The sequence below is a fragment of the Rhamphochromis longiceps genome, linkage group LG7 (genome assembly GCF_057381845.1).
Source record: "Rhamphochromis longiceps isolate RC_006_pf linkage group LG7, R_longiceps_female_GT1.1, whole genome shotgun sequence".
NCBI classification, from domain to species: Eukaryota; Metazoa; Chordata; class Actinopteri; order Cichliformes; family Cichlidae; genus Rhamphochromis; species Rhamphochromis longiceps.
Window position 1 is genome coordinate 16,632,721 of NC_140563.1, and position 15,830 is coordinate 16,648,550.

General features: G+C 41.0%; 1 protein-coding gene across 1 annotated transcript; it reads right to left on the reverse strand.

The window, feature by feature from the left end:
- Positions 1 to 262: 262 nt before the first annotated feature.
- LOC146665091 (G protein-coupled receptor 22-like) lies at positions 263 to 6,152 on the reverse strand. The gene is made up of 3 exons (XM_085412541.1): positions 5,770 to 6,152; positions 3,492 to 4,657; positions 263 to 2,677 (listed from the first exon to the last, which is right to left on the reverse strand). The coding sequence occupies exon 3, from the start codon at positions 2,671 to 2,673 to the stop codon at positions 1,375 to 1,377; it is 1,299 nt and encodes a 432-aa protein (XP_085268667.1). The 5' UTR covers positions 2,674 to 2,677; positions 3,492 to 4,657; positions 5,770 to 6,152; the 3' UTR covers positions 263 to 1,374.
- Between the last annotated feature and the right edge of the window lie 9,678 nt (positions 6,153 to 15,830).

Here is a 15,830-nt window from a genome sequence, read left to right on the forward strand (position 1 = left end):
CAGATTTTTACTTCAGAAAATCTTCTGCAGCTGAATGAATAAATTATTCTGAGTTATTTAGGGCAAATGTGTCAACTAGACAAGTTGAGCCAAAAATACAAAGCTGGCTGCATCATAATCTATCAGCTGAAAAATACAAACACATTTACCGTCCTTTCTCTTTGATAAACAATCAAAGGCATGCACTACTGGTAGTTACACGCAAGCATGGAAGAAGAACTTCATTGTTGTGTATTGTAAACAAAATCTTTTATTTTCCTTCATGATATTTGCAGTGATCCTTTATTACAGTCACGGATTTGCTTATTTGGAAAGCATTGTCGTTTGGCTGTTGTTGTTAAGCACAGACAATTCGATAATACAACAATTTCCCTTCGGTTAAGAAACTTGTGTATTGAAACGTTATCTGTGGATTATTGTGCCATCGAAAATAAACACAATGCTTGCTGATCATTCATTCAGCGTGTTCAGCATGTGCTCGTCACTGTCACAGTCTCCTGTTCTGCCACAACACAATTCATCAAATGAAAATAAGGCAACTGTAGAATTTCCATTTGGCTCAAAGAGGTGACTGCTAATGCGAAACAGATTTTTCATAACATCTGTTTTTATGTCAGACGTGATGATGAGAACTGTGGCGTTCTGTTGCGTCTGAGAAATGTGATCTTGGTCTTTGTCGACTATAAAAGCGGTGTTTGTGAGCGGCAATCTCAAAGGTTTTTTTTTACACTTTTAGCTAAAGCAATAAAACATCCACAACTTCCAATACCTATGTTTCCACATTACATTTGACCTGTGTGTGTTTTGGTGTGGCTTCACGCTTATTGTCTCATTTAAGTGTGAGTGCTCTTTCTCGGCAATAAGGTCAGTGGTCACTGGTGATATCAGGGTCTGGTGTCAGAACGAGTTGCACAGTGATGAATGGGAGTAATCTCACAGCTGTTACACAGTCACAGACATTTTACTCGGGGGAGGGGAGAGTACGAGTGAACACAAAATTTATTATAAATATACATTTACATAACAATTTCTATGTCTTTGTCTCTCTCTCTCTGTCTATATATATATATATATATGTATATATATACTTTGTTTACCCTATTCTGTACATGTATTTGTATGTACACAATGTTATTTATGTTGCGACTGATACAAAAAGCCATGCAATATCTACAGTACAGTAGACAGTATATCTATGAAACCTAGTTTTGTTCTCAATAAATAGTAATAAATAATCTAACTCATGTTGTTGTATGTTCTACTGCCCATAACATTTACATTACTGCTTTGGATTAACGTTTTCCCTTTTTCGTCATGACCTGATGTCAGTTTTAGCTGCTTTGACTGTATTTGCTGATAAGATGATAAGTTCCTTCACTCCACATTCTCTGAAGATAGACATTTCAGTTGGGCGTCTTTGTCCTCAAACGTCACCTTTTTGTTCCTCTTTGGGTCAATCCAAGAGTTGTGAATAATAGCGTTATTGGGGGTAGGGTCCGCCTCAATTATTGACACCACTCGCTTCTTCATCTTGCTTTTCAAGACTTTCTGGAACTTCTGCCTTGTGAAGGCATAGAGTAGTGGGTGAAAGATAGTTGTCCCATAAGCCATGACCAGGAAGCCTAGTCGCAACTTGACCATCAGGTCACTGAGGCCCACGCTGAGGATTACTGTGTTTAGTACCGTGATGGGCGTCCAGCACAGCAAAAAAGTAGACACGATGAGGAGGGACATTCTGAAAACTCTCTTTTGGCGTTCTCGTCTTTCCCTGTGACGTTTAACTGCCCTGCGCAAGGCAATAATGACGGAGACGGAGGTTCGCATACCCAGCGTGGGATTACGGGTGCCACTGCTCTGCGAGCCGTCCGTGGTCTCTTGCTGTGTTGTCATGGTTGTCATGGACAGACGCTTTTTCCTGCGAGCTTTCTTCTTCTGTGAAGCATGGAAACGCGTACCAATGCGAATGTTGAGCGCTTGCAGGATCTTTGAGTAGGTGATTAGCATGACAATTGCAGTAAAGAAGAAAATAGGAATCTGAGCAAGCAAGTGGTAATAGAGGCCAAGTTCATTGTAGTACTGGTTAGTGGGGACCACGTTCTCCACCAGTGTCTGGTTCTGCTCTGTGTGGCCTTGAGCAAAGAAGCCCACCTCAATAAAGGGTACAAGGAAGCTAACAAAGGATAGCACCCAGATGGTGGCCAGCAGGGCCAGGGCACGACCCATGGTCAGGACTCTGTTGGCTGGTTTGACAGAGATGTCGTAACGATCAAGGGTGATGGCCAGTACATTAGCAGCAGTGGCAACACTAGCGAAGGAAACACAGGCTTCATGGAAGCAACAGACGAGGGCTGTGTCTCCTTCCAGGGAGAGTAGGACCACCACAATGGTGAGAGGGATGCAGCACACGCAAACCAGTACATCCAGCACATGGAGGTTCATAGTGACGATGTTACTGACGGAGCTAATGAGGTTTGACTTCATGCAGTAAAGGGCAAGCACAGTGAGGTTGGAGCTCAGGCCAAGCAGGATTTCTAGCATGAGGAAGCCTGTCAGGGAGACCTGAAAACTAACAGGATATAGGCTGGGGGTCGCCGGACTCATGGTGCCGCTGATGGGCTCAGTGTTGTCGGTGACCGTGACGTTGCTCATGGTGGCTTCTTTTTCAGGGCACATTATCCTGTGTGTAGGGAGTGAAAAAAAAAAAAAAAATTATGAAGTGGAAAAGGAAATGACGGGTTTTTGTTTGTGCATCTCTGGGAAGTTCCATTTAACACTTATGTGATAACTCTTATCAGATGAAGTTATCCAGTAAGAAGGAAGCGTCAGCATTTAAATGAGAAATACCAAGAGCACACACTTAAATAGAGCAATGATTTTCTTTCCTGTTATGCCCTGAAGATTAGATTGTCTCACTACGTGATTGGCATGACTCCTTTGTAACTATACTGTCTCAGTGATCCTATTTCAGGCTGTTGCGTCTACACCGGAGTCATATCACAGACTGAATTCCAATGTTTTCATTTTCAAGATTGCTTGGTATATTGTTGTTTTGTCCAAACCTACTTGTGGCACAGTGTAGTTCTGAGCATCTACTGAATAACACTTTATAACACATTATATGTTCCTTAGTAACTAAACTAATCATTTTTCACAGCATTTTCTCCACTGCAAAATTATGAATTATAGTTTATAACAAGATGACTCTGCCAAACAGGGATGTTTACATTGTCAGACTTCCAGCTATTAGAGATGCACATTAAAATACTGAGTGTCCATTCAGGCTAATCAATGGATCAAAGAAAAAAAGCTGCTGGCATTTGGAAATGTCATAAAATTGTTGTTAGGAAGAAGAAAAATTATATCTTACTCTAGGATAAATCATAACAGCTTATTAGTGCATGCATTATTAAACTCATCTAGCCAACCCCAGTCAAATCTGAATATGGTTATTAGATGACATGGAGAACAAAAAATGTTTCTGTAATATTTACCCTTGCCTCCAGCACTATCTGAACACCAGAGCGGTGTAATCAGGCCATAGAGTCCATGTTAGATCCACAGAGACGAGCATCGCATCCAAACATCGCTTGTAGAAAAGTGCTTCCGTTCAACTAGAGCCCCCAGCGAGGCTTTTCCTTTTACTGCTAGTCCCTCCCAGAGAGGCCGAAAAACCCCAACTGTCTCACCAAAGATGTCAATGAGTTGTCACTTTTCTCCTTTCTGACCTTGTTGGCAAGAAAGCTAAGCAATTAGCCACCTGTATCCAGTGGATGCTGGGGAACATAGGCTGATGTCTTCTAGGCTGATTTTTTTTTTCTTCTCTCAGATCTCTGGTTTGATTTGGTAATGCTGAGATAACTGATAGATGAGCAGAGCAGGGATCAGATGTCTGAGCCACCTCCTGTTTATAGTCGCATGATATTCCCAGGCAGGAGAGTCACAGCCAACCAAGAAAACAAAGAAACGCAGACTCTCTTTCTCCAGTGCAGTGCTAAAATGTACTGCTCATAACATGAGCCTTTTTGCTTCTTTTGTATACAGTGAGAAAATAGCAGTCAGATATTTGTGTATAAGAAAATAGTTACATCCATATCCATGTCTGGTACTCCAAGAAGCGCAGTTGTCTGTCTGCCATGCAGATATTTCCGGTGCACACCACAGTAATGTCCCACATGTATTTGGGAGAGGTCAGAGTGTCCGGCCAGCATACAGGCCCATGCTTCCCCTGGGAGTACTAATGGAACAGGCCTTCAATCTCTACCTTTCTCATTAGTCTCTGTTCTCTTGGCTCCAGCTGCCATTGACTGAGCACAGATCTCCAGTTTGTCCCACGACATGCTTAAACCTAAATCACCGGAGATGGCATGACTGTAGCGTATGTGTATCCAGTCGCAATGACATATGTGAACACTGTCATTTGTGATTACCAGTATTTAAAGGTACTCAGGAGGGCTGGGGTGGGGTAGGGTGGGGGCTTGAATCTGCAATTCAGGCAAAGGTCATTATCGTGAGGTAGTGGATGTCAGTTCACCAGAGAGAGAAATTGCCTTTTAGATTTGTAAAGAGATCCCAGACAATAATTAGTCTTTAGGAGGCCGGATGTGTAAACGGTAACATCTACATGTCCTTCAGTTCCACACCTTTCATTCACAGTGACCTAAAGAGACAGAGAGAAAAAGAGAGAGGACAGGAAAATGGATAATAACGAGAATAAGATAAGGACAGAGAGGGAGTAGAAGGAGAAGAAAAGGGAAGTGTGGGGGACGAATTAGTGAAAGTAGACATATCCTCAATAGAGAGGCGACAAAGAAATTCTCATTAACAAAGCAGCAAGCCTCTGATGTCTTATCGTGTTCCTGTGCAGAACCTGATGCACTTGGTGAACGAGACAGTAGCACTAATAAAGGGATGCACAAAAGCCACGGAGTATTTTACATCTCATCGTTCTGTTTTGAGATTCAAGATTAACTGCAGCATTATCTTGTGATTCGTGTTATGCATGTACATATCAATAAAGGAAAATGCTTATTAGGATGCTACTTGTGCAGCAACAGTGTTGGTGACATTGCTGTTGTTGCATTCTCACCAACGGCACAGACTTGCTTAAAGCTTTGGTGGAGTGCGATCCGTTGGGAAACTTGCTACAGAGACATGGATGCCTCCTCGCATGCCCCGATATGTGATCCATATAATCTCTCTGGAAGAACACATCTGTCACTCTTCAAGGTTGCAAAAGTGAGATATGCCTTTACTTGTATACCAGAGTGCCATCATAAATGATCGTTCCTCTGTAGCACGTAAGACATACAGCACAATTTTAAGGTGAACAACCAAGATTTCATGTTTAGTTTCTTATATCACAGAGCATAGGGCATGTGCTTGTTTGTAAGTAGGTGTGTAGCAGTAAGACACAAGTGTGCCCACAGTGGAATACACGTACATTGCAGTGGATAAAATTGAAAAAAGAAGAAAAAGCCTTTTAGACAATTAGCTTCCTTGAATTGCCCATTAAAAACCAGAATTGGTTTTATTTAGCTACTAATTGGTTTAAGCAAAACCAAATGTTTCTCAATTAAAGTCCTCCAAAAACACATCATGACTGAAACTGTTCAGGAAATTATATTTGCGATTTCTAATCCTTCACAATTGTTCTAACAGAGATGTTTGGTCCTTCATTAATCTTTGCTGCCATATACTCTCTGCTCGGCTTAGCGCTGTAGATCAAAGCAATAAGTATAGAGTGCCCCATCACAGCACAGCAAAGCTCACCATGCAGAGTAAACACAGATGCTCCTGAGCTGGTCTGTTCACCACGCTGTCCCCTGTCCTTCCACCTCTGCAACAATTCGGTGCGACTGACAGAAGCTGATGTTTTTCTCTTGCACTTCTCCCAGCAGGAATCCAGGACTGAATAGTGATGAACATACAAGGATCACACAACTGACAGATGTTCTTTCCTTCCTGAGTACCAGACAGAAGAAGTCCAGAAAGATGAGTCTTGACATGGATGTTGGTGGGATTCCCCTTTTTTCCCTCTTTTACCCATTTTACTTTCATCCATCCATGCGCACTGTGAAAACTCCTTTAGCCACCCAACTCTCTGTTGTGATCGCTCCTTCTGTCAGGATAGGAGTGCAAACCATCACACTCCTGGTATCTCTCTCCTGCTCTGCTCCCCTCTTTCTCCCTCACTCCCTCGATCCCTCCCTCTCTCTCTCTCTCTCTCTCTTACTGCGGAGGTTTGCAGTGCTCTCCCCGTCCTGATTGGTCTTCTGTAATAGGCTTAACTCTTTCCTCTCTGGCAAGGGGAGGTATTTCCTTTTGTTCTGATGCTCTCCTCTTTCCCTGTCAGTGATTGTAGCATTCCATGTGAGCCTGTAGTGAACAGCGTGGGATTAAAAAAAAAAAAACTACTACACTTATGCACAGGGACTTTAGATGTCACTGCGCTAATCACACATCCTGCTTCAAAAGCAACTGGGCAGACTTTCGAAGCAAAAACAGGGGTAATGCATCCAGGATGATGTATTAATTAGCTCTGTCACAATATAATGAACAAATAATGCGTTTGTAGACCGTGGAAGGAATGATGAGGATGGAGAGCCAGAAGAGAGAACCAATATTTCAGCATTGATTTTTGTGCACAGGTCTAATTTTGCATGTGCAAGTGAGCATGAGAGACAGCAAAGCTGATAGAGAAGAGGTCAATTCTACGTGGGGGGGGAATGGATAATGCAGGAAAGGTAGAATTCAGAAACAGGAGATAGAGTATTGTGGGCTCTGATTGATAGTTTCAATTAAGTTACTTTGTCAGATCAGTGAGAGGTTGACCACCCTCTGTTTCTTTTTCAAGTCTCATTTGTCAGGTGCAGTTATTGTCAGAGGGCATCCTGGTACCTGACAGCCTGCAGTAAAGAAGATGATGCCAACTGTCATTCTGGCATAGTGACTTGAAAAGAGCAATTAGCCCACACTTAGATTCAAAATTAGACCTTTACAAATGCGTTCAGGAGAAGAAAATCTGGGAATGCGCAACATATCCAACCTTGAAGTCAATGAGTGATGGTGAAAAAAGAAATCTGTGGTGGTCAAAAGCTCACCAAAACTGGGCAGCTGAAGATGAAAAATACACCTAAAATTAATAAAGTGATTGTTTGCAAAAGCTTTAATTTGCAGTTTCAACCTGCCTTATATCAGCAGTCCATGTTTGTGGTTGTGTGCGATGGTGTGGGAAATGTTTTCTTCACTCACTTTAGGCCCCTAAAACCAGTCAATGAATATGTAAATGCTTATCTCGGTATCACTGCTGAATATGTGTCTTAATAGCCCCCTGTTTTCCATCTTCTAATGGCTACTCCTGTCGTGTTATTACACTATATCACAATCCAAAAGTTGTGTTAATATAGTTTTGTCAATATAACATTGGAGACAGTAGCCTATTAGGCATGTGCTCTGAAGATCCAGATTCAGAATCTTGGATGTTGTAGAATTGAGACATTTTTAGGATGAATGTGTATCTAACACATCGGCAGAAGTGACATAATGCAATAATTTTAACATGGACTCAGGAACATTTCCAGCATCCAGCGTTGAGAGCTAAAGGAGAAAGAGGGGTTGGTAAGTGCTCAGTAAGTGTAGTAATTGCACGTTATCATCTGCCACCTACTTTGCAAGGCATTTAGAGTTTTTTGTATCAAAGGTCTAAATAAGACTATGAATTACAGCACCCAGTTTCAAATAAATCAGTCACTCTATCAAGTATACATCCATGCATCTTCTTCTCCTTTTATGTCAATATTTCACTAGCTTGAGCACTTCAAAAGTGAGGATTTTCTGATTGCTCAATTTCAAATTTACATTGTTGTTCATCGATTCGGTTTGAAAACCACAAGTGTGAAAAGGTAACTTGTGATGACAGTTTTTTTTTTTATATTTTATGACATTAGATTGGGTAAACTTTTATAGCCAACTATTTGTAAAGAATTATTTTTGCCAATGTAATGCGGTGCCTCTTTCATTTTTATTCTGTTCTTCTGCTAGAGCTGAAAAAGAGTTGTACACCGATGGAAATACGTAATCTGTAGAACTGGTAGTGCCACATAGACCTGGCGTTGTATGGTAACAAACCAGTTGAGATATGGGAAGTCTTTTCTGAGCTAATAAGCTTGCAGCTCAGGCAGTTATGTGTTTCTACTTTTTCTCTAACAGATTCACACGCTGATTAAACACGTTTAGTAGAATTTGTCATTCATTTGATCATTTACAGGATGCATGGCAATCTGTTAGATTCCATTAGCAAGAAACAAAAATAAACTCTAGTGGATGATTCTGTATCTTCCTCTATGAGTGTTACAGTGCACACTTCTACCAAAATATATGCGGGGCTGACGGACACCGGTTGAAATTAGTTTTTCACATATTGCTGAACTCTAGTTGAAAGTGAGGTGGTGAGCTTTGCAGCGGGTTTAATGGAATCAACTGCTTGACACTGTACCAATGCCAGCTCCTTCAGTGTAAACCAAATTGGAAGTCAAGGGGAAAACAGTTTCACCATCACTATCACTGAATCATGTGTTTTCTCGCAAAAAATCCATAGAGTGATAGCTGTGAAAAGGTAGCTGCAAATAAAAATGCATTCTCAAAGCTATCAATAGAAAGGATAAGGTTAGTATTTCATTTCCATGAATATTTCATTGAGCTTTTTCGCTCCATCTCATATACTCTACTGTCTGATATTCACTGCAGTTTTATTATTTAGTCTCTGCGTGCCTGTAGATGTCCACGGATATGCTGTATGCATGTTTTTGTACATATTCAAATGTGTGAATATCTTCGCCTATGCAAGATCCTCCTTGTCACAGAATGTGTGATGTGTCTGTGAAGAGGACCCTCTCTGGCCTTAGCCCATCAGATGAAGCAGATGCAGATTTGCCAGACAGGGGCTGTCTTATAACAAGTGTACAATTTGCATGCCAAACATCAGCAGGCAATCATGCATTACAGGGAGGGAGCAATATGGGCCAGAGAAACCTACCGCATTCACTTTTATCTCTGTCTTGCAGCATGCATTGTGCAGGACACAATTTGGTGCCACTGTGATTTGTCCCAGAACGAAACTGCTCTCACCTGATCTATGGAAACTGCCCTTTTAACAAAGCCCGAGGAGCTCCTGCTTTAGCCTCATGCGAACATGTGCGGTCATTTGGAAAAGGAGAAAGGAAAATGATGTCTCCTAAGCTGCTCCTGTATTTGCTTTTCTTGTTGTAGGAAATTCTTCCCAGCTATGGCTTAAATCCCTCATTTGCCTATTCATCGCTAATCAGTCATTGCTTTCGAGAGAAATCAAATGCCAAACTCTTATTTTTACTCTTAGGATCAACGAGGGCTGAATGATGAGCTAGTCTAAATAACCACTGTGTTGTGCAATCAGCACTTAGAGTGAAAAATTAAACTGGCAAAATGAGAGTTGTTAGCTTCATGAAGGTCGATCTTTCATGGAATAATGAGGAGGATTAAATGACTTTGTGAACATAAAAAGCTTGAAAGAGTGGAGTGTCTTGCTGGAGTCATGAAAACCATATGTCCTAAAAATGAGAGATCATGAAGCTGTCAAAAGATTTGGAAGCAATTGAGAACACAGACAAATACTTTCTATGGTATTAAAAGAACAGCTGCAAAAAGCTCATCTTGAGCAGCAAAGTGGCATCAGCAGGAAACTCAAACCAGCATTTTGGGTACTTGTAACCAAAACCCAGACAGAGAAACATTTGCAGTGAATTGCCACTCAGCCCTAACAAGACTACAACATCAGAAAGGAGGTGGTGGACAGATGATCTTGCTGGAATATTGACCAGTGAAATGAAAATATCTCATTAGAATCTCTTCTATGGTGTGAAAAGAAGATATCTTCCAGAATAGTATTATCATCATGCAGGGACAACACACCATCCCATGCTGCACAAAAAAGACTTCTTGGTTGCTATGGAAATAAAAAGAGAAAGAAATTCATGGTGTGGCATCATCCCCTGACCTAAACCCTGATGAAAACCTATCTATTTAAGAAGGATGAGGGAAGGTATAAGCATGCCTTGAAGCAGTAGTGGCAGAAACCATACATGGACTTAAAGTTGAAAGGATTAGAGAGCTCGTAAACTGATAACAAAAAAGGGCCTTTGTATGACTCTGTTCTGTTCATGACACAAACACAACACATATCTGTTTGGCATCTGTTACGACCTGCTGAATGGTTTTAAACTTTATTCTGCATTGTAATTTGGTCCAATGTATTTTGTTCTTTTCAAAAATGTGTTAGATTGTAAACAGTTGAGCACAATCTGATAGCGTTATGTTCTTGTTCTGTCACTTTGTGCTGTGGGCTTGTTTCCATCCTCAGAGAGGAATTTGAAAGATTATCAAACAAGACTTGAATACTCCAAATTTGTTCATGTTAAAAAAAAAATATTGTATTAGATTTTTTTTTTCATATGCTCTAACTTGATTTGTCCAGCCACCTATCCCACACAGTGATATAAGTTTTTGAAAGTTTCCACATGTACTTCTGAGCGTTTTCTCCAGTGAATTATCAGAAAACAGGTAAATTATCCAGGGTAAAAACTATATATTTTTTCTTTTACTCAACATACCGTATTTTTCAGGCTATAAGGTGCACTTAAAAGCCTTTAATTTCCTCAAAAATCGACAGCGCCATATAATCCGGTGCGCCTTATGTATGAATTCTGGTTGTGCTTACTGACCTCAAACCGATTTTATGTGGTACACGGTGCTCAAAAATCTGTCAAAAAATGTTTCAGTATGACTTTGGTAAACTATGAAGCCACACCGCTTGATGGATTGTTGTAGCATTACGGCTGCCGGAGTCAGGAGCCTCGCAGAGTAATCTGGGTCCAAAACTCTGTCTGTTTCAGGTCACAAAGTCAAACAAACACTGCAGCATCACTGAGAGTTAAAAACTGTCTAAATTCTTTAATCCTTAATAAAATGAGTGTGAGGGTGTAACAATTAAGTTTAACATCCAGGCATCCATGAAAACAGAATTTATTAAATTCAATTTAGAAGTTAGCAGGAAGTTAGCTCGCTAGTTTCCACCTAAGCATGATATAGCATGTTCTGACTGAGAGATTTCTGAAAAAATTAAAACATACAGCTCTGCTATCACTTCCAACATAAACAAAGACAGAAAACTAAACAGCAGTGTCGTTTGTAGGGTTACTGAAGTTGGGCTAGCTGGTATATAATGATGTGCTACGTGATCGCTAGCGATACAGCTATGTTAGCATAACATAAACACAGTAAAGCTGGATGATAAATGCTAACTTTTTTCCACTCAATAAAAGTTAACGCGAGGGTCCCCAATGGTTAGAGACAAATGCAATCGCATGGCAGGGTGCTGTAAACGGACCACACTTCAGTCAGGAGAACAACTGAGATAATCCATCCACAATACAAGGTTAGTCATTAATATACTGCAAAAACATGGGAACAGAGCAACTGCAAGAGAATTCAACATTAATGAATCAATGGTACAGAAGTGGAGGAAGCAAGAAGACTGAGTTGAGTAAAGTTTGACTTATCTGACTGTTTATATGGTAATCAAAATTAATGCAGAGTTGATATTTAAGCTATGAAATTTCTCATTATATTGATGCTTAATAGTTTATTCTCGAAAAATCAGCCTGTATTAAAAACTTTGACTTTAGATTATAACAGCTGGAGATGATATATGATTGAATTACTGTAACTTGGAAAATTTCTACAGTATGAAGGTAATATTACGCATGACTTCATAAAATATGCTAAAATGATTCAAACATTTAAAGTAATGCATAATCTCTGAGAGATTATAAAACATACTGACCTTAACCTTCAGTGAATAATACATTTACACTTAGAATGTAACAGTAAACATTGTACTTTCATACGGTGCTCAAAACAATTAAATGAGCACTTTTTAATCAGAGTATAGCATCAAGTCAATTAACTTATGGGATATTGATCTGGTCAGTCAAATAGCAGAGGGGGGTGTTAGTTAATCAGCTGCTTTGGTGTTAATGAAATTAACAACAGGTGCACCAGAGGGGTAATCAGGAGGCAACTCCCAAAACAGGAATAGCTTTATAGTTGGAGGCCACTGAAAGGGCTGTAGAAGGTCTTTTAAAGATCAGATACAAACCTCTTTAGGCTAGACAACAGCACCCTGGCTGCCATTAGGTATTAGGATGACATCCTTGGACCCATTGTTAGAACCTTAGTGCAGTGGAGTGGGTCCTGGATTCTCAACAATGCCCGGCCTCATGTGGCCGTCCATCAAGGCAATTCATGGAGGATGAAGGAATTGATAGCAGGGACCAGCCCTCACACTAAATCTAATAAAACACCTCTGGGACATTATGTTTGCGTTCATCCGACTCCAACAAGTTGAATCTCAGACTGTCCAGGAGCTCAGTAATGCTCTGGCCCAGATCTGGCAGGAGATCCCCCAGGACACCATCCGTCATCTCATTAGGAGCATGCTCCGGTATTGTCAGGCATGCATACAAGCATTTTTTTATTTTTTTATTTTTTACATTTCAGTGTTGCCTTTGAATTCAGCCCTCTGTAGGATGATAATCTTTATTTCCATCAAACAGTTTGGCATCCTTTCATTCTTAAATCATTACCCAGTCCACACCAGTATAGATACTCATTATGATTTCTTTTTCCCATTGAGATGTGATGTGTTTTTCAAAGTGTTTTTTTAAATTTTTGGAGCAGTGTTATGTTTACATGATGATCATGATCATCCCTTCGGAAAGATGACTTCGTATACATGTTTTCCATCCCTTCCTAACGAGCAAAGATACCCAGTGTTGCTGTGGCCTTCAGAGTCTAATGATCTTTGTTGTCTGTGTGTTTCAAACAAGGATTTCCTTCTGTGGTGGGTCTCCGATGGCTAGTGAGCACAGAAATTTGGATTTGTATTAGTAGTTAGTCAGAAAGCCAAAGGCACCGACAACATTCGGGCACTGGCAGTGTCACTTAGTGTTATGTTTTCTAATGTTACTATGTTCTATGTAGAGCAAGCTGCTTAAAAATGTCCCTACAGGGATTAATAAAGTTGTTTGAATTCTTTTTTGTTGTTGTTGTTTTTTGTAATAATACTAACACAATAAAAACAGACACAAAGACGTGTGCAGACCGACTTCAAGCCTCTGGGGCTGAGATGTCCTTTGCACAAAGCATGCTTGAAAAATAATCAATTTGTCCTGATGTGTATTCAAAGCATGGACTATTCAAAAAAAATCCCCCAAACCAGTTACTAAATAGTCAATGACAACAAATTGGTTACTGAAGTCCTTTAACTGCTTGCTCATATAGAGTGGCTGTTTAAGAAAAAAGCCATATTTCCCAAGGGCAGCAGCTTGGCCTGATGAAACGCTGAGATGACAAGCACTGTGTTGCTCTGATGGCCGCCTGCCTGTAGGGAGTAGCCTGAACGTGTGCATCTGCGTGTTTATCTGCAGAATGTGTGTGGTTTGCCTGTACGTGCTTCCCCCAAGATTCAGGCTCTCACTGCACTCGTACCTCCCTGTGAGCGTGTGGGGGTCCCGCATGCATCGCCTTGCGTTCCCACGCCTTGGTCAACTCTCTTTGACATTGCTAACGTAAACAGATGTTATGCTGCAACAGGAAATGGACTTCTGAGGGGCTGATGGAAAAAAAGCTGTTATTCTCAGTGACAGAGAACAGTGACGAGGTCACAGTTCAGCAGAAAAAAAGCAAGGAATGTCTCCCAGGCGTCAGCATTTGCGGAGCCTATTGGGGATTGAAGAAACTCGATGGACAATCGCCAATTTCTTGCTCAAAGTTAAACAGTTGACCTCACCTAGTTACAACTTTATGGTTATAGCCCTACTGACCTGCTGCATCATCAGGACTGCAAATCACAGGCAGAGTACCAAGGTCATATCTAAGCACAGCAGGGAAGGACAGGTGATTGACTATGACAGAGAGAGACACAAAATGACAGAGTGAGAGAGAGAGGAAGACAAAGATTACATAATGGTGGCACCTGTATATTCAACTGTTGAGTAATAGCTGTAAAAAAAAAATTAAATAAAAAAGATTAAATCACAGCTTTTATTGAAGCTCTTCATTTAGCGCCACAGTATAACACAAGCCAGAACAATAAAACTGTTCAATAACTGGGAAAAGACACGCTTTCACTACCCATAAGATTCAGACTCGTGTTCACCTGTTCGTCATCAATCTCAAGGAGGATGTGAGAACGATTTTCCTTTCACCTTTTCCAAAGGTACACTTGGACCGAGGCCAAAGAGGACTGCTCGGTGGTCAAGCCCCAAGCAAAAAACACCAAGGACGTTGGAATTTACTTTTATCCTTTTCTTCTCTTCTTCTCTCCTTCAACTCTGTCTCTTCAAAATTGTTTTCTCAATTACATTTACTATAAGTGCCTCATAAATAAAATCTACTGTCTGCAGGGAAGGGTTCCAATATTACACCTTGTAGACACAGGCAGTATAGCACAAGCCTTTTTGCTGTGCTTCTCTCCCTTGAATTTTTTTTTGCTTCTGCCCTTTCTTGTGCCTTTGCATACTTTCCTCTTTCTCACTTTCCTTAGTAGGGCCTAACGATAATTAGACACTGCTAGCTTTTGCCTTGTGCCTAGTCACCGCTTGTCATTGAGGCCACTCTTGTCAGCGGTTCGCCACTAATGGCCTACTCCCTTGGCTCTGTCAGCCAGGATGTGCCCATCTTCTTCACCTGCTACCAATAAGGCCTGCCTCAAGCCACTGTTGCACAAAGACCAGAGCCTTTGTGTCTGCATATGCCACAGCATTTGGGGATCTTCACAGCATCTCGGCTCCTCCTTAGACTCAGTTCATAATCCACATGCCAATTCGAACGCCTCAGCAGGGATGGTATCGTGGCTGCATGTCCGCTCGTCTGGTGAAAGCAAAGAAGCAAGTCAGTGAAGCTGGTGAAGGCTACTATCAATCATATAAAAGTAAGGAATTAAAATTGACCTAACCTCTAATCCATAAGACAAGATGTAAAGGGTCTCAATGTGTGCAAAAAAAAAAAAAAGCATGAAGACAGCTCTCACTCCTACTTCTTGACTGTGTGAATGGGATGAAATAGATGTCAATTATATATAATTAGGGTAAAATTCAGCACTAGGCTGCTCATCTTCCGCTGCTTACTGCAAAGACGACGTTAGCTGTGAATTGAGTTCTTTATTTTATTTTGGGATGGATGGATCTCGACCTCTGACGGGTGTGGCGTGGACGATTTATCTTGCACAGAATTACTGCAGTGTCACTGCAGAGTATTTAGCCTTTTCAGAGCATCAGTGACACCAGGTGCATTTCAGTCCAGTCTCCCATGTTTCACTGAGATGACTGCTGCTTAGGAGTGTGACAGTCTGCGTGGGTGGCAGCTGTAGGGTATGGGCCCTGTCTGTGTGCATACTGGGCTCCTGCCCTTGATTGTCTGGCACAGGGTCAAGGTAAGAGGGCTGGTCAGTACTGTCTGCACTTCTCACTGCACGTAGTTTAATAACACTCAGATGTGTGTGACTGAAGTGTTTTTGCTCGTAGGTGTCCGGTCTGTTCTTTTAAGGTGCTATTAATTTTGATGCTGTTTTTTTTTCTTCCTATGTTTTGCTATTAGTCATGTTAAAGTAGACTGCCAAAATATTTCTATATACTCAGTACATCATTACATGACATAGTGACTGACTCATCCGCTTGCACTCTAACATGCACATCCTGTTTCGTGCGCTTAATTGTAGTCTGTGATCAAACAGTTTC